We start from the raw sequence: 22615 nt of genomic DNA, 5'->3' as shown, positions 1-22615 counted from the left end.
AAACCTCATTCGCAGGACTGGCGGTGCTGGCCCCCTGATATTGTACTCACCATCATCCCCCAGGTCCATCCGGATGTGTCGCCAAACTTGGGCACTGTCCGGTCCTCTGCTTTGAACGGTCGGAGCCAATTTTGGATCTGATTCCGTAAGGAGAAAACTGCTTGATTCGAATACCAATACTAGCCGACCCACGTTTCTTCGCCGGACGGGTCCAGCACCCACGAACCTAACACCCCTTTTTGATCTCCCCCTTCCCCCGCCCCGCCCCACTGCTCCTGAAGATTACACATTACAATGCCATGTTCTGCTCAGCTACCTCTCAAACGTCCCATCTCCCTTCGTCTTCCCTATCAATGGCGCCAGTAGTTCGGGCAGAAGCGTAGCAGCATCACCAGCGAACGCAAAATCACCCTCCTGCAAGCCGTACGTCTCGTTGTGTTCTCGCGCTTTGGGGTCGACAACCACCACGCGCGCCCCTCGCCGTCTGGCCTTGGAGATGAAACCCGCAGCGGGATAGACCTGTGCTGACGTACCCACGACCAAGATCATGTCCTGGGATCTCTTGTCAGAACATGTCTCCCCTCAGCAAGAAGAAGAGAGAAGAGAAGAAGAAGAAAAAAGGTAAGCATACCACTCCGTCTTTGAGGAACATTTCCGCCTTGGACAGGGTCCGAAAATCGAGATCTTCGCCGAACCACACCACCGCTGGTCTCTGTAGCCCCGTCTTACACAGGGGACACTTGGGCAGCTCCTCCTCTGACACGTGCTTGATGCGGTGGTACGGGTCCAGCAGCGGATTCGGCTCACCGGGAGGAAAGTCTTGAGCGGCCGGCGCGAGTGCCTCGCAAAAGGGGTCGTCCATGTTATCCTTCTGGGTGAAACTGCATGATGCATTGGAGCACCTGATGTCGAACAGGGAGCCGTGCAAGAGTAGTAGTTGATCCAGCGGGTGGTTGGCTCGTTGTGATAGGTCTTTGTGTGTGTGAGGTTCGTCAGCCAATTTGGAGATCTACATGTTTCTGCCTGCGTCTGTACGTATATACATACGTCCATGTGCGTATGTATACGAGACGCCTCATATCACTCACTGTCCACGTTCTGTGTCAAGCACACGAACTCATCCTGCTTCGTCCTGGCCAGCTCCGCCAGCGCAAAGTGTCCCGCATTGGGCTCGGCTCGCAGCGCCAAGTGTCGTCTGTACGCGTAGAAGAGCCAGACGAGACCCGGATCCGTGTTGAAGGCGCGCATGGTGGCCAAGCTCGTGGCCTCGTAGTTGCGCCAGAGGCCACCGGCACCCCGAAAGGTGGGCAGGCCAGAGGACGCGGACAGGCCGGCGCCGCAGAGCGCGAGGAGTCGCGTGGACGAGAGCAGCGCTGCATGGAAGGCAGCTACATCAGACGACATAATATTTTTGAGTCGACCCAGGATATGATGCTTTGATGGTGGATGCGTCAGGAAGTACGAGAGACTGCGGTCGCAATCGGGAGGACATGGCTGCAGTACTGCCCGCCCGCGTACACGAGGGAGGGGTCTGGTGAGAGACCGACACTTTCTCCCAAAAGTGCCCTGTCCGGAATCGTCCCTGGATGGACAGACGGAAAACAGCTAATATCTCAAGAACTGCCAGGATGGCAACCGAGCTGGAGCACCGCCCAATTGACACACAACTAGCCGCGTTGAATATGCTCCTCGAGAAGCCTTTTACAGACTCATTGGTCCTGGAGACGGCCTCGTGAGGAGAAATTTCAGCCAAGGCATTGAGGGCCCCCCTCATTGCGCTTCTCATCCTGGTCTAGAACGTTTGGTAGATCAGTCCATGATCGACGAAGTTATGCGGGTGCTGCTGCGGGTGATGCAGGCTGAGTCTGGCAGCTGGCTGACGGCGGGAGCAGAGCGGGAGAAATAGTGCAGGGTAGGCAACTGGGTATCGTGCCGTCTCACCACACGAGCCTACCCTACATCATAGACAGAGCAACAGTGGCTTTCAAAAGGGAGTTAATGCATTCACGGAGTATGGTGTCGTAGTGCCGCACTTTGATGGCTGGTTGGGTCTGGGAGGGCTCTGATGTGATCCGCAAGGACGTAGCGCTGACGAAGAGTCGACAAGTGATGAGCTGTCGCCTAACAGTGGCATACATATGAGTGAGACACACGGCTATCCTCTCCTCTCCGGTCGCGACTGGTCACACGCACCGTAAATGGATGCATTGGAGGACTTTCGGTAAGAGATGGCGTCCGGCGCTAACTATGCCAGGCTTCTGGCTGTCAGGAACATCAAGTGCGACACTGAACGGTTTGTCAAGCTCAAACGGTAGAGTCAGGCCCTGGAACCGCATCTGACGCAGAGGCTAATAAGCTCGTGGTAAACATACTGAAACCTTTGGAAAGCGACGCTGTGTACGTGTTGAAAGACACTTGTCTCAGACACTGTCCTATATGAAACCACCATTCCAAGCGAACAGCAATAGCGCGGCGCATGCGGGCAAACGTGGGAAGAAGAAACCCAAACCGAGGGTCACATTTGTTACAGAAGCCCTATTTTCCAGGCACAAGGTGCGTCTGCTGGTATCATGCCGTGCGAGATGTGCGGGAGCCAGCTTGATCCTCGAGGCGACGTGTGCAGGGCCCAGGGGCGGCTGGTGAATCTGATGCAGGTGTGTATCAGACGCACAGATGCGGAAGTGGCCGAGCAGGGCAGGTTGAAGAGAGAAAAGGGGGAGCGAGAGAAAAGCCCAATTCCGTTTGATCAACAAAAGAATGAATTGGACGAGCCTTCGCCTGTTGGCCCGTCCGTTGCCGCCAGCAGCTGCCCGTGCGTCCGTGTGTTACCGTAGTTTTCTTTTTAACTTCGACCAGTGTCCTGGGTTCCTCGGCACGTCGTGTGTCATACGTAGCATGAAAGCCAAGCCAAGCAGCCTCGTCTAGCGGCGTGAGTGGTGACAGGCATCGCAGTCAGTGGTGACTGTCTGACCGAAACTGACTAGACTAGCGAGCTGAATGGCAGGCGATCTGCCCCGGCAACAACCGGTGCTTCGCGTTGTCGAGCTGCTCCCGCATTCCAGTGGGTGGCTTGTGTCGTCATCTGGATCTGGATCTGGAGGGGCAGAGTCGACACGAGGCGCATTCTCCGTTTTGCCATGAGCGGGAACAACAACAGAAATTCTGTCGTGTTTGGCCATGGGAATGCGGGTGGGTTAAAAATAGGATAGCACACCTGGAGCCCGAAGCGAGCGCGCACACGAGGTGGGGGACGCTTGGCGAGAGCTCTCGCTCGGCGTCCGGATACAATAGTATCCGCCGTGGTCGACGACTATGATCTCATGACGGGACTGAAAGAATTGGCACATGGGACGAAGGTGCCGGGTCTGTGTGCGACTGATCACCAGACATTGCAGACAACGCTGCATATGTGCATCTGCTAGTTAATAGGCAAGGCCGGAGGCTGAGCATCGATACTGCGCTGCAGGTCGTAGGGCTGGAAGGGCCTCCAGTCCTCCTCAGGCGGCAGGCCCTGCCTGGACTCTGGACACTGGCGCCGTCCATGACGGATGTTGAACACAGCGCAGATAATCCTACGATGGACTGACGAACACCGTCAGTCGGCAGCCCGTTACCGTTGGCATTTGACTGCAGAGTGAGATGAAGGCCAGCAAGCGACGCGGGAGTCATTTCCAGCGCCCCACGGGATACGAGCGCGCCCAGAGACGCCAGTCACATTCGCATCTTGGCCAACGTCGTGCGGACATGGTAGTTGATGGATTGTCGTGACGGTGCGGCGTTATGGGCAGCCTTGAGAGATCGTCTCGTATACGGAGTAATAGATGTAGAAATGGATTAGTGGACGATGGGATCTGCATCGAGCAGTGGTGGTGGCTGTGTCCTGCTGGACAGACAGAGCAGCTGCCTCCCTGGGAGGTCGAGGGACATGCCCAAAAAGGCAAGATGTGAAAGGTGTCGACTGTGCTCGGTGGCCGGTGGAACCGAGAGGTGTCCGTCCTTGGCACTAGGCGACAACCGCTCTAGCTGCTCGCGGTCTAGCGGGTGCGGAACAGCGACTGGCGCCAGATAACGGTGGTCTTGACGCGCAATCCTCCTCGAGTGTTGACGACATGACAATAATACAATCGGAGGGAGCCATCGCGGAGAGCAGATTCATTCACTCATGGCGAGCCTTCCCGCAAGAGGGCATGTTGCAAATCGCGTTTGTCCCTCAGACGCAGCCGTGAACGAGCGCGCAAGCAGCAAGGCTCGTTACTTCGTGAGGTACTCGAAACCCCGTGCCAGGGGTCGTCACCTGCAATGGTCACTGTTCCGCAGTGTCCACTCACTGCCCCGCCGCTTTTCTCCAGAAATTCAGAATGGCCCGGCTCCCAGGCATCATCACTCCGTGCGGCTCGCGGCATCAGGGCTTTGGCATTTTCCGACTTTGCTCCGTAGCAGCTCCCGTCAACATGAGTGAAGACTGGTAGACGCACAAAGCCGTTGAGAGGACAAGGAGCTGAACGCAAATATGCGCCTTTTGTCGTCTGTCTCTGAAGTGCACGCCATGAATACATGCACGCACCGTAACGAACGGACGGGGGCGCTGGGGGCTGGGCTGACGTGCCAAGAGTGGCACCTCGCTCAGCGTCTCCCTGCAGGGGGGCTTGGGCGGCTTGGCGTCTAGGCGTAGGACGAGTCGCCCAGAACCAATCACCGCGCGGGAAAGACGGCAAATGATCAGAAGCAGCAACTGTTCAGGTACGAGAGCAGGGGTCTGGCCCCTTGAAGGGATGTGGGCCCCTTCCATATCGGCCTGAGATTGGCACCGCCTGGCCTTGAGTGAGACACGGACGGACATGCTCTGACTCTGCTGCACGCGGGCCATAATAAAACATGACGGCGTCCTCCCCCTTGTCTCGCTCTCTTCTCCCGTTGATCCTTCTCCACGTTCGTGTCTGGCTATAATACCATCTCGCTCTTGAGCACTCCAGAGTTCGCTTGCTTCTTTTTTCCTTTGCTCCTTTGCAACTTCTTCCAGTCTCTCGCTAACAGCAGCTACGCACTCTCTCGCTTCCGTGCCAGCTTGCCTATCAACAACGTAACTTACATTGCTGTCCTATTTGCGCCTCATCATCTCAACGACTTCAGCAACAAACAAGTCGTCTCATCTCGTACACCAGACCTCCATCCATCACACAAAGCAACCATGTTCAGCAAGGCTCTTACCTCGGCCATCGTGGCCCTCGCTGCCACCCGCATGGTCTCGGCCCAGACCTTCACTGACTGCGACCCCCTCGAGAAGGGTACGTTCTTCCTCCAGCTATGCCACTCAAGCGAACCAAACACTAACAGACGCAGAATGCAGCCCTGATGCTGCCTTTGGCAAGAATGGCGTGAGCTGCGACTGGACCAAGGGCGACTGCAAGGCCTTTGAGGAGCTCCCAGGAACCACCGTCTCCTACGACGGCAAGGGTGCCCTCTTCACAATCGAGAAGGAGTCCAACGCGCCCACCATGGCCACCCACAAGCGCATCTTCTTTGGCCGCGTCGACGTCGAGCTCATCGCCGCCGCTGGACAGGGCATTGTCACCTCGCTCGTCTTCGAGTCGGCTGACCTCGACGAGATTGACTGGGAGTGGGTTGGCGGTGACAATGAGCAGGTCCAAACCAACTACTTTGGCAAGGGCGATACCACAACCTACGACCGTGGCGCCTACCACCCCGTCTCCAGCCCCCTGACCACTGCCCACACGTACTCGATCGACTGGACCAAGGACCGCATCAACTGGGAGATTGACGGTGCGGTCGTCCGCACCCTGACCTACGAGGAGGCCAAGGGCGGCTCGCGCTACCCCCAGACCCCCATGGAGATCAAGATCGGCACCTGGGTCGCCGGCGGCAAGAACAGTGCCAAGGGTACCGTCGAGTGGGCGGGTGGTTACACCGACTTCGACAAGGCCCCCTTCAACGCCTACTACAAGTCCATCTCCATTGTCGACTACGCTGGCGGTGATGCCCCCTGCACCGACGACATCAAGGAGTACGTCTGGACCGACCACTCTGGCTCCTGGGAGTCGATCAAGGTGGTCAAGGGCGACGGGTCCTCTGACGATTCCAAGGACGAGCAGGACGACTCCGAGGATGACGAGGAGACCACCACGTCGGCGACCAAGTCCAAGACCAAGACCGCTGTCAAGACCTCCACCTCCGAGGAGGCCTCCTCCTCCGCTGAGTCCACCGCTGAGGCATCCTCCACCCCCGTCTCTGTCACCACCATGACCACCGTGAGCGCTACCCCCACGCCCACCGAGGAGGCCACACACAGCACCACCGAGACCGCTGAGGAGACCACCGCCGACGGGTCGGAAGAGGCCACCACCACCGGCGCTGCTGAGCCCAGCACCATCCCCGACTCGGATGGCGCTGCTGCCGGCGTCCTCGCCAACTTTGGCCGCGTCGCCTTTGCCGGTGCCGCTGCCGTCGCCGCTGCCCAGCTCTTCTAAGCGAAAGACGGCGGGTGCTTGCTTTTTTTGGTTCTTGCCTTCTCTTCTGGCTGTACACATTTTCCATCATAGTTACGACAGGATATATGTAGCATGACAAACCAGCATGGGCTCGCTTACGGGGCTTTCTTTTACATACGCGCACCTTTTCCGGGCCCTTAATAGGGTCCTGTCGCTTGAAGCGCTGGGCCTGAGACAGCAGACGGACGGACAATTCACTCATGGGTAGATGCTACGTGTTAGATGACAAGCGACTGTTTTCCCGGTTCGCTTTTTACTCTTGTTGGACACTGTTCTTTGGGGGAGTTAGATAGCTGAGCATGGCTATTCGTAGGGGATACGTAGCTTTTTGGGTAGCTGCACTTACGACTTTTTTGATACTACGTTCACATGACTCTTACCACGTGCTCCGTGTGACCAGCGTTCATGTTGATTGGTTGGGACGGTGTCTGAAGCCTATTAATCTCCGACAAGCGACAGACTGTTGGCCAAGAGGTCGTATGGCCTGCCTAGCGGCTGGGCAGGACGGCGGTTGGTCACTGGTGTCGGGAACTTGTGTGCGGTGAGTCTGGGATCAATCAAAGGCCTTCTGTCTGGGGCACGTCTTTGACGGTGACGATCCGTCTCGTACGGGTTGATTGCCCATCACTGTACATACGCCAGCTTGGCAATCTCCTTTGCAGCTATATCCCGACCATTGCCCCGCGCCCTGACCTTCTCGCCCAGCGCGGACGCCTTCTCACGCATCTTCTCATTCGCAATGACCCTGAGCAGGCTCTCGCTCAGACATTCCGACGTCCACTCGGGACTCGTCTGTCGGCAGCCCCAGCTCCCTACGCCCAGCGTCTCTGCCAGAGCAGCGAAGCTGTACAGATCAGCCCACAGGGGCAGGACAAGCTGTGGTACGCCGGAACTACAAGGCCAGTCAGTCAGGCAGTCTGATCAGTTGAAGGTAAGACGGAGCGAGAAAACCTACGAGATACCCTCGTGATAGCAGCCCGATCCGCCGTGGTGCACAAACACAGAGACGTGCCCGGACGCGAGCAGCGCATACGGATCCGCGGCCAGCCAGGTGGGCAGGCGTACGCGATCGCCCAGCACATGCGGCGCCAGCGCGTCGAGGTAATCGTCCGACATGGCGCCCCAGGTCCTGAACTTCCAGAGGACCTGGACGTCGGAGCGCGCGAGCACGTCGGCAATGGCCTGGGCAAAGGCGCGCGCGCGTTGGTCGTCGTACTGCACGGAGCTGCCGAGGTTGATCAACACCGTCGGCGCCCTCTGCATCCAGGCCACGAGCTCCGGGTCCTGCTGCGCGGCCGTCGCCGAGTGCACGAGGATGGGCCCGGCGGAGGTGACGTTGGCGGGGACGACGTCGACGGGGATGGCGGCGCCCTCGGTGTGCATGGTGATCCAGGGGACGTCGGGCCTGTGCAGGTGCATAAAGTCAATAGGATCCTGGAGGCCGTGCTGGCGGAGCACGGCCTGCTTGCGCCGGATGAAGGAGCCGGCCATGATGCTGTAGATGAAGCGGGCGTTGAGGTATATGTTCTCGGGGATCTGGTGCCAGGGGATCGGGAACGAGAACCCGGATGACATGCTGGGTTGAGGGGGTCAGATACTGCGAGACTTTTATGTACATCTATCTAGGAGGACGACGACGACTCACGCTGGGTACTTCCAAAACATGCCTCCGTACGGCTGGATGGCCGGGAAGTTGTCGACGTGCGTGTTGGGCGTCAGGATGGCGTGCTGGCGATGCCTGTCGCGCGTGGCGTCAATGGCGGGCCGGAAGATGCTGTCGACGACGACGACGGCCGGGTCCACGGCGTCGAGGAGGGCGCCGACCTCGTCGTACAGCTCGAGATGCTGCGCGGGCTCCCAAGGGCAGAGGTAGGTCTGAATGTCCCTGCTGATGTGGGCGATGCCGGCGCTGGCGGGCGCGTGGATGATGTTGGTAAAGTTCTTGCCCTGCGCCTCGACGGCGTCGCGGTAGCTCATGGACGTGAGCGTGTGGAAGATGATGTTTTGGGCGGCTGGGTTGGCTTCCCGAGCAAAGGACGCTGCGCGGTGCACCCGTTGCCGCGCGCTGTCCCAGGAGGCGTAGTGGACCTGGATGTCCGGGTGGTTCTCGAGCATGGCAAAGGCCGTGGCGATGAAGACGTTGGCGAGTCCATGCTCCTCGTTGGCGAGGAAGAGAGCCGTCCTGTTACGGCCCTGGATGTAGGGAGGGCGTGGCTCATCCTGCTGGGCTGAGAAGAGGTACGCGACGGCTACGACGAGCAGTGCGACGAGGGGGATGAGTCTGGCGAACATGAGGGCCGCGCAGGAATGTGATCATGCGTGAGGATCATTGTAGATGGCGCTCGTTGTGTTTCTTTATTGCTTTCTTCGTTGCTTTTCACCGGTCAGCACGGCACCATGATGATCTGCACGAATGCAACGCTACCCTCGGTGGACCGTATCCACGACGCGACCTATGATAGCTGCATACGCCTGCATAGCGTTGCGTTGGCTCCTGGTCGGTGATGAAGTAAGGCCAGGTCGCGCAGTAAGTGGCCAGACATGGGACCTATCTGTGCTATCACGAGTTGCAATCAGAACTGAGACGTCCCGGCAGCGAGTAGTAGGTTTTCATAAGCTCGACAATCTCCGACACCGTCTTTTTGAAGAAAAGACTGGCGTTGTCTTCTGGGGCACATTGAGCCACCACATACATCAGCGGACGACGGACCAGACAGCGCTTGCAGACTGTATCTTCATTTCATGCTACGGATACCATCTACTTTTCCCAATCGTAATTCCCCTGACTCAACCCCGACACACAAACGAATCGGGCGAAGCAGCTTGCACTGCGGCTGGAGCAGCACATTACACCATCTTCTTAGAAGAGGGCTGCGAAACCAAGAGCAGCGACAGCCATGAAGGCGGGCTGCATGCGCTCGCTCCCAGCCGTGAGGATGGTGCCATTCTTGTGGCCATCAGCAGGGCAGCGCTCGTAGCAGACCCGCTTGTCCTCGCCGCAGGCCACAATGTCGGCACCGGGCAGAGCGCAGCACTCGGTGTAGACGGTATCGCACTCGACAGTGCACTGCAGGCCCTTGTTGTTGTTCTTGTTGTCGTCGTCCACGACGACCTTGCTGTTGGTGGGCACGGGGTGAGGCATGGCGGTCATGGTGCGGACGGGGCACTTGGACTTGCAAGCAGAGAGATCAGAGGCGCAGGTGGACAGGTTGGCGCCAGGGGCGGTGCGGCACTTGTTGTCGGCAGCCTGGCACTGCGCATCGCACTCGTCGCCGTTGTGAGGAGGAGTAGCAGGGCACTTGGCCTTGCACCCATCGAAGTCGGAGGCGCAGGTGGACAGGTTGGCGCCAGGCTTGGTGCGGCACTCGTTGTCGACGGTCTGGCACTTGACCGCGCACTCGTCGCCGTGGTAAGGAGGCACAGCAGGGCACTTGGCCTTGCAGCCATCAAGCTCGGAGGCACAAGTAGAGAGGTTGGCACCAGGCTTGGTGCGGCACTCGTTGTCGATGGTCTGGCACTTGGCTTCGCACTCCTCGCCGTGGTGAATAGGGGGGCACTTGGCCTCGCAGCCGGCAAGCTCAGAAGCACAGGTGGACAGGTTGGCACCAGGCTTGGTACGGCACTCGTTGTCAAGGGCCTTGCACTGGACGTGGCACTGCTCCTTGTCGTCGTCACACTCGGGGCAGTCACCGTGGTGGGGGCCGGGAGGCGGTGGCGTATATTTGTTGCGCTGCTGGGGGCAAGACGCCTTGCAACGCGCGAGGTCCGAGGCGCAGGTGGACAGGTTGGCGTCGGGTGTGGTGCGGCACTTGTTGTCAACGTCCATGCACTTGATCTCGCACTCGTCACCGTGCTGAGGCACAGCAGTGGGAGGAGGGCACTTGGCCTCGCAGCCGGCGTAGTCGGAGGAGCACGTGGACTGTTTGGCGCCGGGGGCGGTGCAGCACGCGTTCTCCTTCATCTGGCACTCGGCCTTGCACTGCGCGTGCTTCTGGGCCGCCTCCTCCTCGCACACGTGGCAGACGACGACCTTCTCGACGACGACAGCGGGCGTGTGGGTGGCGACGGGGGCGTGCGTCGAGGAAGAGGACATGGGCGAGGCGGCAGGGCACTTCTCCCGACAAGCGGCCAGGTTGGAGGCGCAGGTGGACAGGTTGGCGTTGGGAGCCGTGCGGCAGGCATTGTCGGCGACCTGGCAGCTGTCCAGGCACGCAGTCTGGGCGAGGGTGGTCTGGGCCAGACCGGCCAGGAGGGCGGACACAAAGGCGTACTTCATCTTGAAGGCTGTTGAGGTTAGGTGGGTGGTATAAAAGAGTGAAAGAGAGTGGGTGATGATGCGACGGGTCTGTCTGTTCTGAACGAGGGAATGGACGAAGCAAAGTGCTCTGAGGTGTTGGCGCTGCAGATGGAGACGAACGGAACCTCTTCCCTGGGTCGGTCAGGCTGGCCATCTTATAGCCACGGGATGCCCTCAAGGGTGTTCTCGCGCAATGGCCGGCAAGGGAATTGTCAATAGCAGGCGCGAGCGGGAATGCGGTCTGTAGAGTCGACCGCCAGCTTGGAGAATGTAGCAATAAGACATATCTGGGACGGGGCGGGTGCGGCTTGTGGTGCCTGAGCCAGCTAAGCATCGAATGCCGCAAGGCCTCGCGTGCGCAATTTTTGTCTGCGTGCCCAATACGCGCGTACGGTATCAAGGTGCGAAACGTGCATATGCGTAAAGAGTTGATCGAATCTTGGATTCCGGGTGAGGCTCCGTCCCCACGATCCGGGCTGCGCTATACTAGGACGGACAGAGTAGCCCATTCTTCAACGAGGACGGCGGCTAGAACACCGCTCAGCCGTACATTGACATCAGAGTAAGGCCGGCTCGAGCTCAGTTCTCATTTCTCAGATCGCCGTACGCAAAGACGCCCAGGGCGACAGGATCAACTTCCATGTCCAGCTCCCTGCCCCAAGAGGAAAAATAGCCCTGCTCCGATCACTACTGAAAGCCGTGCCTTTCCCAGCGAGCGGCACGCTCCGACTGTACTCCTGGAGGATCTGAGACATGTTTTTCTTTTGTGTGATCTGCTTGTAGGGGATGAGACAGGCAAGCGAGACACAGATGAGGCGCCGAGAGAAGTCCCGTAAGCATGAAGAGTGCTAATAACACATGTTGATGTGAAAGCCGTGTAGGTGCGTCGAATACATCATGAATTAATGTTCGCAAAATGGAACCAGGCGGTCATGCTTGCTCCAGTATGTGCTCACTCAATAGCGAGATTTGCGGCATACGACATCTCGATCCAGGACAAGACAGCATTCACAGCTTGACAGCACCTCCAAGGTAGCTTGACAGTCGCCATGACTTCGCCAAATTGGACTACAGGGTAGCATGCTGAATCGAAGCTCATATGGATACGCTGATTCAAAGTCAAAGCGCAGGAGTGTAGCGTGATGGATGCGTGTCGGATGGAGGGATGCATGTCTCAGGCACGCAGCATTCCTCTGCGCGTGTATGCCACTGGTCGAAGACTCGACGCGTCGAAACGTGACCGCCCTGGACCCAGGGCATCGGTCAGATCGCGAGAAATAACACTGGGGAGCGAGAAGAGCCGCTTCTCGGAATTGCTTGATGCATCTGGGTGGGCATGGAATGCCATTGACTGTCTGACGCGGCATGCAATAGCTGCGATCAATGTGACTGCGAGTTGGTCGTTGGCCGCGGTGGACTGTCTGGCGTTGTGTTGGCACTATGAATCATATTCGGGAGCTAATGCAGCGTTTGGGTTAGTGTGAAGACTCTTGATATCCGGCTTGTTGGTGATCGGTAGATGTGTTCATGACTGGAAATGCTCAAGATGAAGAAGTCCGCCGGAATCAGGACTTGGGCCTGGCTGGCGAGTGCGATGACTACCCTAGGATGACTTCCCTAAACCCTCATGTGAGGAACATTTTCCGAGTTTTGGCTTTTCATGCTAGCACAAGTATGTAGGACTTGAGGAATATAAGCAATCATTGCGATATATCACATGTATGCCTTGCACGCAGTAGTAGCCTTAGCACAGGTACACAACAAACCCTGCAATCAGAGCCGCAGATGATGTACCTCCGATAGTGCAGCCTCTACTCGCGTCATCTACGATTAGGTGGGTGACCAATCACGGTATCGCCAGATTCATCACCTCACTCTGCCCTCACTTCACTGCACTTCACTTCACCATCGCCCTGACCACTACGCAGCGACACGGTGTTGGCGCGCCTCATTGCCATCACACAAGCTGCTGCACAAGACTATGCCACCGCACCCAGACCCATCCAGGCAGCCGCTGCTCGCCGACGCACCGCAGGATGGCGAGTCCGTCGCCGCCCCGCCGTCCAAGACGTTCACGCCAACCTTTGGCGCCGCGGCCGCCTACGGGATCCTCGTCAGCATCGTCATCGGCAGCGGCGTCTTCACCTCGCCCGGCGCCATCGACACCAACGTGCCCTCGCCGGGCATGGCGCTCGTCATGTGGCTCACGGGCGGCCTCCTCGCCTGGGCGGGCGCCAACACCCTGGCCGAGCTGGGCACCGCGATCCACGGCGAGGGCGGCGTCCAGCCCTACCTGCAGTACATCTACGGCGACCTGGCCGGGTTCCTGGCCGCGTGGACCTGGATCATGGCCGTCATGCCCGCCACCATTGCCATCCTCAGCATCGTCTTTGTCGAGAGCATCTACTCGGCCCTCGGCGTCACGGACCGCGCCGACACCCTGGCCCACAAGGGCCTCTCCGTTCTTGTCCTCGTCGTCGTGAGCCTCGCCAACTCCATCAGCACCCGCGTCAGCACCCACCTCAGCCGCTTCTTCCTCGGCACAAAGTTCACCAGCATCCTCCTTGTTGTTGTCGCCGGCCTCGCCGTCGTCGTCCTGCAGACCAGCCAGCCCGGCCGCACCGATATTGGCGGCCGCGACTGGTTCGTCCGCAGCTGGTTCGCGTACCGCGACACGGTCCACCCGGACGGCCACCGCACCGTCTGGCAGGACGTCGGCGCCTGGGAGATGCTCGGCCACTGCTCGACCGCCATCTACGGCGCCCTCTGGGCCTACTCGGGCTGGGACAAGGCCATCTACATCTCCTCCGAGCTCAAGGACCCGAGCAGGCAGCTGCCCCTGACCATCAACACGGCCATCCCGACCATTGTCCTGTGCTTCTTCGTCGCCAACGCGGCCTACTACATCCTCCTGCCCTGGGACGTCGTCTCGACGAGCGACAGCGTGGCGGTGGTGCGTTTGCCCCTCTCTTGATCACATTGTCCTGTCATCTAACACAACATAGACAGCCATCAGTCGCCTCCTGGGCGTCCGCTTCGGCATCCTCGCCGCGGTGCTCATCTGCCTCGTCGTCGCAGGATCCATCCTCGGCAACTCCCTCGTCGTGGGCCGCATGACCGTCGCGGCGGCCAACAAGGGCTGGTTCCCGCGTCTCTTCACCGTCATCGGCCGGGTTGGCCTGCCCAAGGACCGCCGCAGCAGCCCCGATACGCCGTCGTCCTCCTCCACCGCCTTTGACGCGCCGGTGAACGCCGTGCTGCTGTCCATGGCCCTGTCGGCGCTGTACATCCTCTTTGGCGACTTTCGCTCGCTCCTGACGTTCAACGGCCTGGGGGAGTACACATTCTTCTTCCTCACTGTGCTTGGGGCCATCATCCTGCGCTGGAGGGAGCCTGATCTCACGAGGCCGTACAAGCCGCTGCTCATCATCCCCGTGGTCTTTGCCTTGGTGAGTGGCTTCGTCATCGTGAGGGGCGCGGCCTTTGCGCCCGTGCAGGCGCTCGTCTTGGTGGTGCTCTGGGCCATTGGCCTCGTGGTCTACTGGGTCAAGATGCGCTGGTTCGCGTCTTGAATTCGTCTTTTGTTTATATATACTGTATGAGTACATGTATAGACCTACTCGATCTCTTCCCCGCCCCAGTAGTACGTGTAAATATCCACGCCCAGATACTCATCCACGTACCACTTGGCCTTCTCCTCCGGCGCCTTGGCACCCGCACACACAATCAGCGGCATGAAATGCTCGCCCCCGCGCGGCGGGTGCATCATGTCCGCGTACGGCAGCGCGCGCCACCCCTCGAGCCCGCGCCAGACATGCTCCCCCGTGACGACGTCGGTGAGCGCCTTGTTCCACGCCCGCGAATAGCCAATGACCTGCTCCTTTTCCGCACTCCGCCCGCCGCGCATGGCCATCATGGTGCGTAGATTGTGGAACGACGCGAAGCCGCTGCCGACAATGGCAATGTTGTCGGCGCGCAGCGCGTGGAGGGCGCGGCCCATGCGTAGATGACGCGCTGGATCCTCGTCCTGGAGGACAGAGATCTGGACAATGGGCACGTCCGCCTCGGGACGGGTGATCTTCATGGGGACGAAGACGCCGTGGTCCCAGGGCCGCGTGGGGTCCAGCTGGACGCCTGTGAGACCCTCCCTTTCGAACGCGGCGGCGATCTGCTGCGCGACCTGGGGGTGGCCGGGAGCTGGGTACTTGACCTCGTAGGCCTCCTTGGGGAAGCCGCCGTAGTCGTAGAGGAGTTCATGGCGGGCGCCGGCGGAGATGGTGGGTGCGGCGGTGGACCAGTGGGCGGTGACGAGGATGATGGCCTTGGGGGGTGACGTGGCGAGGGAGAGGATCTTGGGGACGCGGTGCTGGAGGGAGTAGACAATGGTCTTGTGGTCTGGGTCGCCCAGGAGAGGCAGGGGGCCTGTAGTGTCAGTATGTACTGGTGTCTGACGTGAAGCTTTGACGTACCTCCTCCGTGGGAGAGGGCAATCACAGGGGCGAGCGGCATTTTGGTGATGGTGGTGGTGGTGGTGGTGAGGAAGCGTCTTGACAGCGCCCAGGCAGAGATCCCAGCTACGATGCTCGCGGACGCCCACAGTCTCATGGCAGTGTGCTTGCTGCCTTTTACTTGATTGCATCTATCCAGAGGCAAGCAAGGCTTAAATACAGTCAGGCTGTGGGCCCCCGCATGGTCCGATTGATCATCGGGCGCGCGCAGTGTGGGTTAACCGCGCGCATCTCCATCCTCATCCCACCGCGTGCCGAGGGGACAGACAACACGGGTGTAAGGGTTGGAATTCAATGTGAGCAGCAAAATATAAGCATCAATAATTGTGACTGTTCACACAAAGACGGCCACCTTGCCGCCCGAGGCCACCGCCCTCGTCCGCGACCCAATCTCCAGCGGACTGCCCTCGCTGACCACCCAGTCTTCACCGTCCTGCACATCGACGTTCATCATGGCGAGGATATTCGGGCCCACCAGATCAAACGCGGCCCGCTCGTCAATACGCCCGTTACTGTTCCGCATGGCCGTCCCCGCCGCAAACGCCAGCGAGACGACCTCCGTGTCCTCGCGTAGACCAATGCCCACCGTGACGCCCGCCTCGACCAGCCTGTCAATGTTGGTTCCGTTGGTCAGGGGCGCGCCGGACAGCGCCCGACGCGCGCCCCATGTGTCGCCGTACGACTGCAGAGGCGACAGGATCACACCGACGCCGTGCGCGGCCAGCGCGTCCGCTACGAGGTGCGCCTCTGCGCCGCCGACGATGACGAGCCGCAGCGTCCAGCCCGTGTTGAGCGCGTCAATGTCGCCCTTGACGCGCAGCGCGGTGGCGATCTGGTCCGCGCTGTCAATGGTCAGCGCGAGGGGCATGCCCAGCTCGATCACGCGCTTGAGAAAGGCCTCCTCGCCGTACGGCAGCAGATCCTTCTCGACGCCGCCCGTGGCCATCAGCACGTCCCTCAGTTTGCCAAACGCAGCCGAGTAGCTGTCCTGGGCGCGCACGGCCTCATTCAGGGTGTAGTGCACGCCCACGTCCTCGGCGAACACGGCGTCCGCGTCGAGTATGGTCTTGGCGTTGGTGCGGAAGCCGACAGAGGTGCCATGGTGTGTCTGCCGCCCTGTGAAGAGGGGCGCGGAGATGGCGCGGGTGACGCCGGCCCGGAAGGCGTCCTGCAGCTTCTTGCCGTCGAGCATGAGGCCGTCAATGGCGCGCGAAAAGTGCAGAGGGTTGACGCCATTGTCGGTGGTCGGTTCCGCGTCAATCTCGTTCAGGCCCAGGGTGCCCCCGAAGCCGACGTATGCGGGATGGAGGTATCCGTTCCGGAGCCGGAGGTCCATCACCTTGGCGCCCGAGGAGACGGCAACCTCGTACTCAGACGTGCAGTCCCCTACACATGTGACTTGGCCCCTGGAGATGGAGACGTTGAAGCCGGCGTCGCCAGAGTCTTCCACGTCCCTGTTCCCCACCAGGACCTTCTTGACGCCGGTGAGGAAAATGTCCGACTCAACTTCCACAGCCTCGTCCAGCGACGTGGCGAGTGCCGTGTCTGCTACCATGGGCCCCTTGCTCGGCTTGTCCAGCTCAAAGGGGTTCTCAAACTGATCCTTTCCGTCGATCCAGACCTGCACGGGCGTGGCGCCCACACTCAACGGATCGCTGTCCCACACGACGACATCCGCGTCGTAGCCGGGCTTGACCTTTCCGAGACGGTGGGCCATCCCAAGATCGTCTGCGGGCGCCGTGGTCACGCTGGCCATGGCGGCGTGATACGGCAAGCCGTAGTGGTACGCCTTGGCCGCCTCAAACACGACGTGCTGCGCGTTGAGGACGGGATTGTCACTCACGTAGACGGGTGTCAGACCCGCGTCGTAGAGCGTCTTGCCCGCCTGCTTGGACCCAATGTAGGACTCGGTCTTGTAGTACATGTTGTCGGCAAAGAGCGCACTGGACGGGAAGCGACCGCCCCACGTGCGTTTGAGTATGTCGGGGACGAGGAAGGTCTGGTGCGCGTGGTGAAAGGCGCGCACCTGGAACGCAAACTCGTTGGTGTGGTCCACCATGGCCTCGAGGTCGGGGATCGTGTAGCAGTGCACGTTGACGTGGACCTGGCCGCGCAGCGCGGCGCCCAGCGACTCGAGCGCAATCGCCTGGGGCAGATAGGTGTCCATGTTCTCGACGCCGACGCTGCCCGCCTTGGCGCACCAGTCGTCCTGCCTCTGGATCATGGCGCGGGCCTCCTCGAAGGCGCGACGGAACTCGTAGCTCTCGCCTTGCCGGGTGAGTGGTCGCGATGCCAGGCTTCCGTGCACGAACTTTGGGTTCTCGCCGCAGGCCATCTTCATGTACCGCCACGTCCGCGCCGGATCAGCGAGCATGGCCTCGGCGCTGATCTCGGGACGGCCGTCCTTGGGGCCGACGGCGTGCTTGATCAGCAGCGCCTCGCCGCCAATGTTGTTGGCCGAGCCGGGGAGGACGAGCGACGTGGTCACGCCGCCGGACTTGATGACCTCGATCTGCGGATCAAGCGGGAAGAAGCCGTCCATGGCTCGCGCCCAGGGCGTCAGGTTGTCCGAGGCCTCGTTAAAGTCTGCATAGCCGTTGAGCGCCGGGAGAGGATCGACGCCAGCATGGCTGTGCATGTCGATGATGCCCGTGGTCAGCTGCCGCCCAGCAGCCTCGTACACCATTGCATCCTTTGGCACGCGGTCGGACGAGATGCTGGCTTCCACCTTTGTGATCAGGCCCCTCTCCAGAAGGACGTCGCCCTGCCTCCACGCCCAGCCCTTGCCGGCGCGCGCATCGGCCTCGCTCGTGCCCTCGACCGGCTCGCCCGTCCAGATGGTCGCATTTCGGATCAGGGTGGGCTTCCAATCGCCGTAGCGGGCATTCGCCTCGCGTCCGTGACCGGCGGGGTCTTGAGGCTTCCTGTGCAGCTTCTTGCACGTCGCGAGGTCGGCTTCGAGTTGGCGGGCGGACAGGCGAGGGGCGGTGCGCTCCGTGTGCCACAGCTGCTGCCACTGCGCGAGGAGGATGAAGCTGAGCAGGCCAAGGGCGACGACCCGAATGACGCGCGATCGGCGGATGGGGTGGCGTGGGCGTTGAGGCCTCGACGGGACGGTCGCGGCCTCGGGTAGAAGACCTCTCTTTGCGTAGTCCATTCTGCGCGCGTCAACCCGGAGTTGACGTTGACTCGGACATGGAGCTGGGAGGTTGGAGAGGAGGGAACGAGCGCGGGCGACGGGCCCCGCGGGGAGGGACGGCTGCGACGGCAGCTCCGGCCAGTAGCTGGGGGGGAAAGGTGAGAGCCCACAATCCTTCACATTATTAATGACTTCTTGAGCTGGAATTCGGCAAGCGAGGCCTTTTGCCGATATTTTCTCGGTTCCAGCGGTGCTCGGCGGAGCTGAAAGATGTCTGTCATGGAGCCACAAGCTGTACGACAGCTCGAGCCACTGCCCAGCCACAGCGACGGTACCAGCCTACCCTGTAGAAGCACTCAGTGTCCGATCGATCAGCTGCAGACCGGATTGTGACCTCTGGTGTGGCCTCATGAACATGCCTCCAGTGCTCAAGGCCTGCAGGGAACTCTGGGTCATAGTCTACTTTCCACAGTCGATGCTTGAGACGTGGTGCGTGGTCCGATGTGTAAGCATCTCGGCCTCCTGTGGGTGCAGTCAGCCGCCTCATGCTTACACCACACGCACCTATAAAAACTCCTCCCCCTCTCTGACGTGACATCACTCTCGCAACACCGACCCAGACCCATCTCTCACCAAACACACACAATGGCGCCCGAACCAGACAGCAAGCGCAGCAAGACCGGCGACAGCCCCGCCTATGAGCTCGTCTACTGGCCAGGCCTCCCCGGCCGCGGCGAGTTCGTCCGCCTGCTCTTTGAGGAGGCCCAGGTGGCCTACACGGACACCGCGCAGGACCGGTCCCCCGACAAGACGGTCGAGCTGGTCATGAGCCACATGACAGGCGACGCCGACGCCGCGGGGAAGACGAACCCTCCCATGTTTGCCCCGCCGGCCCTGGTGCACGGCGACAAGGTCGTCAGCCAGACACCCAACATCATGCAGTACCTCGCCCCGCGGCTGGGCCTGCTGCCCAAGGACGACGAGGACGCGGCCTGGAAGCTGAACCAGGTCGTCCTGACGCTCCTGGACGGATTCGTCGCCGAGCTGCACGACACGCACCACCCGATCGCCGTCGGCCTGGCGTACGAGGAGCAGAAGCCCGAGGCGAAGAAGAGGGCGGCCAACTTTGTCGACGAGCGGCTGCCCAAGTTCCTCGGCTGGGCGCAGCGGGTGCTCGACTCGTCGTCGTCCGGGGCAGGGCCCTGGCTGCAGTGCGGGCAGTTTACGTACGCCGACCTGGTGCTGTTCCAGTGCGTGCACGGCACGTCGTTTGCCTTTCCGAAGCGCATGGCGGAGCTGAGGAGGTCGGGCAAGTATGACAAGGTGTTTGCGCTCTACGAGGCGGTGGGGCAGAGGCCCAATGTCAAGGCGTACATGGAGAGCGACAGGCGCCAGGAGTATGGCAATGGCATCTGGAGGTACTACGCCGAGTTTGAGGAGTAGCCCAAGGGCGGACTGTCCACTGTCCAGCTGTGGACCCTGTGGTAGCATCACGAGGGGGGGATGCAACTTTTTTATCTTGCTGCATCACCCAAACATCAAGCTCGATACCTGAGGATATATACATGTACGCGTGACTCAATTGCACTGGATGTGCGCTCTTGGCAATGATCATGCTCGTCCATGGGCTACGTGTGCATAGCCCCAAAAGCCATGCTTCCTCTTTGGGCATTGACGGCCGCTGTGAGTGGCTCGTTGAGTCATTGCTTTGGTCCTCCGCTCGCCACGCCTCCAGGCACGGCTGGAAAGCAGGGGCGAGTTCGTCATGTCCCTACAATCAGATATATCTACCATCAGGAAGCTTTTCTATGCGACATTGACATCATGATGTTGAAGGCGGGGCGTCTACATGTTCTGTTTCCTGAAGCCTTTTGACTCTTGCGTCTTGCGTCTTGCCCCGCCCAGGTAAGGACAAGTTACCCTACAGTACTGACGACGTCGATACGTACGTGTACCTTGGGTACGTGTGAGGCTCGACAGTTCATCATCCCCACCACACATGCAGCACCTGTCGATGCAAGTTCCTGCAGCTCTCTGCGGAGCAATATTTTAGTAATTGTCGAAACTCATCGCGGTCCACGCATCCACGCGCCCGCGCGTTACTGCAGTCAACCACGTTGCGGCATCATCTCGAAACTTGTCAGAAAACGGACGCTAGCAGGCTTACCCCTCATGCGGAAGAAGTACGCCTTCGATCAGGACTTCCGAGATCGACTCGTGAAAAGATGTGCTGGGGCACGAGTTGCCCCCCCCCGGTCCCTTATCTCCATCTCGGTGGGTGTGGCGCGGTGTGTCACACCTGGCTGCTTATCTCTGGCCAACCGAGTCAGGGCATTTCCGTAGGAGACGCCGACCAGATTCATCGACGGATGGCTTGACGCTGCTCAGAAGAACCATTGTATCCTATTCATGCCATGCAATTGAAGATTGTCTCCCAAGACCAAGATCAAACCTGTACGCACCCGCCGGTTGATGGCGCACCCCGTCTACGTGTAGTCTGCGCCTCCGACGCTCATTCATGCCGGTGAGACGATCGCGCCTAGGGTGTGAGGAGTGCCGACGACGTAGGAGGAAATGCGACGAGGGGCAGCCCATCTGCGGGCCGTGCTCGTCCTTCCGTCGACAATGCGACTACACGCTCAAGGTCGTCTGGGGGCCCCTCCGAAGCAGGAGCAGCAGGACCCCGGCGGCGCAGAGGGGGCCCCGTCAACCTTTGACGGTTGACCAGAAGGAGAAAAGCAACGACCAGGAACAAGTCAAGACCCAGCAAGACCAGGAGAGCAGCGACCAGCAACAAGTCAAGACCCAGCAGGACCAGGAGAGCAACGACCAGCAACAAGTCAAGACCCAGCAAGCGCAAGCCCAAGCCACAGACACCGCCGTCGTCCTCCCGCGCAGCCTGCCCAACGGCATCTCGCTCCCGTCCCGCTACCAGCGCCTGCTGAGCTACTTCACCGACGACATCCTCGCCTCCCTGTCCGTCCACCCGTCCATCCACGCGGACCTGCGACGGGGCCTGGTCCCCGTCGCGCTCGAGTCGCCTCACCTGCTCTCCGCCTGCCTGGCGCTGGCCGCCGCCGGCTTCCAGTCGCGCGGCGTCCGCGCCATTGACGGCACCGACGTGACGCGCATCCTCGATCACCTGCAGTCCTCGGGCCTCTCGCTGCTGCGGTCGACCCTGGGCAGCGGCCAGTCCAGCACCGCGCTGCTGGCGACGTGCCTCATCTGGTGCCTGGCCGACGTCTTCGCCTCGCGCCAGGGCACGACGTCGTGGCGCGTCCATCTCAAGGGCATCAAGGCGCTCATTAGCACGAACGCGACCTACAGACGTTTCCAGTCCCACGATGCGCAGAGCGAGGTCACGGCGATGCGGCACCTGTATCAGCTCTACCTGGCGCTGGAGACGCTGCCGTACGTGCCTGCGCTCGAGGAGGCCGAGCAGCCGCCACTCGCGCGCGACGGGGGCGGCGACGAGGGGGACGTGGGCAACAGCCCGGGGATCGATGGGTTCCTAGGCTACAGCGAGGAGCTGCTACACGTGCTACGAGACATTGACCGCATCGCCACCCGTGGTGGTGAGGATGAAGAGGCAGCTGCCGACCTCCTCGTCACGCTCGAGCAGATGATCGCCCGTGATGAGGAGACGGCGCCGCGCATCGTCATTGGCACAACCCTCTCGCCCGAGCAGGCCAATGAATTCCTGCTCTGCCACAGAATCTTCCAGCAGGCGACACTTGTCCACCTGTACCGCCGTCTCTACACCCTGTCCTCGTCCTCGCCGCCGATCCGCCAGGCCGTAGAGAAGATGGAGGGCATGATCAGCGAGATGACGCAGGACCAGTCCTGCCACACGTGGGTGGCCATGGCGATGCCCCTGTTCACCATGGGCTGCGAGGCGTTCCGGCCCCAACAGCAGGGGTTTGTGCTGGACAAGATTGCCAAGTTTGAGGCCTGCCTGGGCTCGCTGCACGTCGGCATCATGCGCAAGGCGCTGGAGGACATGTGGCGCATCCGGCGGGCCATGGACGACGTGGACGGGCACCGCTGCGCGAGCGAGCTGCTTGGTACGTATTTCTTCATTCATTTCCACATAATGCCACACGCTAACTCCTGTTCCCTTGCCACGCAGAAAAGCTAGAGTACAATATCATCCTCTTCTAGACAG

At 60.5% G+C, this 22615-nt stretch overlaps 9 protein-coding genes across 9 annotated transcripts; 4 read left to right on the top strand and 5 right to left on the bottom strand.

Annotated features, from left to right (window-relative positions):
• Positions 1–312: 312 nt before the first annotated feature.
• On the bottom strand, positions 313–1404 carry J7T54_005243 (NAD-dependent protein deacylase-like protein; the record flags this gene model as incomplete). Its single annotated transcript, XM_051508675.1, has 3 exons — positions 313–552; positions 632–972; positions 1089–1404. 3 exons carry the CDS (start codon positions 1402–1404, stop codon positions 313–315), a joined length of 897 nt encoding a protein of 298 aa, XP_051360285.1.
• A 3784-nt stretch (positions 1405–5188) lies between these two features.
• Positions 5189–6485, top strand: J7T54_005242 (glycosidase-like protein; the record flags this gene model as incomplete). Its single annotated transcript, XM_051508673.1, has 2 exons — positions 5189–5285; positions 5341–6485. 2 exons carry the CDS (start codon positions 5189–5191, stop codon positions 6483–6485), a joined length of 1242 nt encoding a protein of 413 aa, XP_051360284.1.
• Positions 6486–6944: 459 nt separating this feature from the next.
• On the bottom strand, positions 6945–8798 carry J7T54_005241 (uncharacterized protein; the record flags this gene model as incomplete). The annotated part of the gene is made up of 4 exons (XM_051508672.1): positions 6945–7053; positions 7144–7398; positions 7462–8082; positions 8152–8798. 4 exons carry the CDS (start codon positions 8796–8798, stop codon positions 6945–6947), a joined length of 1632 nt encoding a protein of 543 aa, XP_051360283.1.
• A 568-nt stretch (positions 8799–9366) lies between these two features.
• Positions 9367–10782, bottom strand: J7T54_005240 (cell wall glyco-protein; the record flags this gene model as incomplete). Its single annotated transcript, XM_051508671.1, has 1 exon — positions 9367–10782. One exon carries the CDS (start codon positions 10780–10782, stop codon positions 9367–9369), a length of 1416 nt encoding a protein of 471 aa, XP_051360282.1.
• A 2002-nt stretch (positions 10783–12784) lies between these two features.
• On the top strand, positions 12785–14375 carry J7T54_005239 (amino acid transporter-like protein; the record flags this gene model as incomplete). The annotated part of the gene is made up of 2 exons (XM_051508670.1): positions 12785–13756; positions 13809–14375. 2 exons carry the CDS (start codon positions 12785–12787, stop codon positions 14373–14375), a joined length of 1539 nt encoding a protein of 512 aa, XP_051360281.1.
• A 44-nt stretch (positions 14376–14419) lies between these two features.
• Positions 14420–15312, bottom strand: J7T54_005238 (DOPA dioxygenase extradiol-like protein; the record flags this gene model as incomplete). The annotated part of the gene is made up of 2 exons (XM_051508669.1): positions 14420–15225; positions 15273–15312. 2 exons carry the CDS (start codon positions 15310–15312, stop codon positions 14420–14422), a joined length of 846 nt encoding a protein of 281 aa, XP_051360280.1.
• Positions 15313–15645: 333 nt separating this feature from the next.
• On the bottom strand, positions 15646–18906 carry J7T54_005237 (Imidazolonepropionase or related amidohydrolase; the record flags this gene model as incomplete). Its single annotated transcript, XM_051508668.1, has 2 exons — positions 15646–18595; positions 18794–18906. The coding sequence occupies 2 exons, from the start codon at positions 18904–18906 to the stop codon at positions 15646–15648; spliced, it is 3063 nt and encodes a 1020-aa protein (XP_051360279.1).
• A 189-nt stretch (positions 18907–19095) lies between these two features.
• Positions 19096–19893, top strand: J7T54_005236 (Glutathione S-transferase-like protein; the record flags this gene model as incomplete). The annotated part of the gene is made up of 1 exon (XM_051508667.1): positions 19096–19893. One exon carries the CDS (start codon positions 19096–19098, stop codon positions 19891–19893), a length of 798 nt encoding a protein of 265 aa, XP_051360278.1.
• A 1075-nt stretch (positions 19894–20968) lies between these two features.
• On the top strand, positions 20969–22611 carry J7T54_005235 (C6 finger domain-containingprotein; the record flags this gene model as incomplete). Its single annotated transcript, XM_051508666.1, has 2 exons — positions 20969–22514; positions 22580–22611. The coding sequence occupies 2 exons, from the start codon at positions 20969–20971 to the stop codon at positions 22609–22611; spliced, it is 1578 nt and encodes a 525-aa protein (XP_051360277.1).
• Between the last annotated feature and the right edge of the window lie 4 nt (positions 22612–22615).

This window comes from Emericellopsis cladophorae (assembly GCF_022114955.1).
Source record: "Emericellopsis cladophorae strain MUM 19.33 chromosome Unknown NODE_47_length_183754_cov_115_773156, whole genome shotgun sequence".
NCBI lineage: Eukaryota > Fungi > Ascomycota > Sordariomycetes > Hypocreales > Bionectriaceae > Emericellopsis > Emericellopsis cladophorae.
The sequence above is the reverse complement of the archived record's forward strand: the minus strand, read 5'-3'. Positions and strand labels throughout refer to the sequence as shown.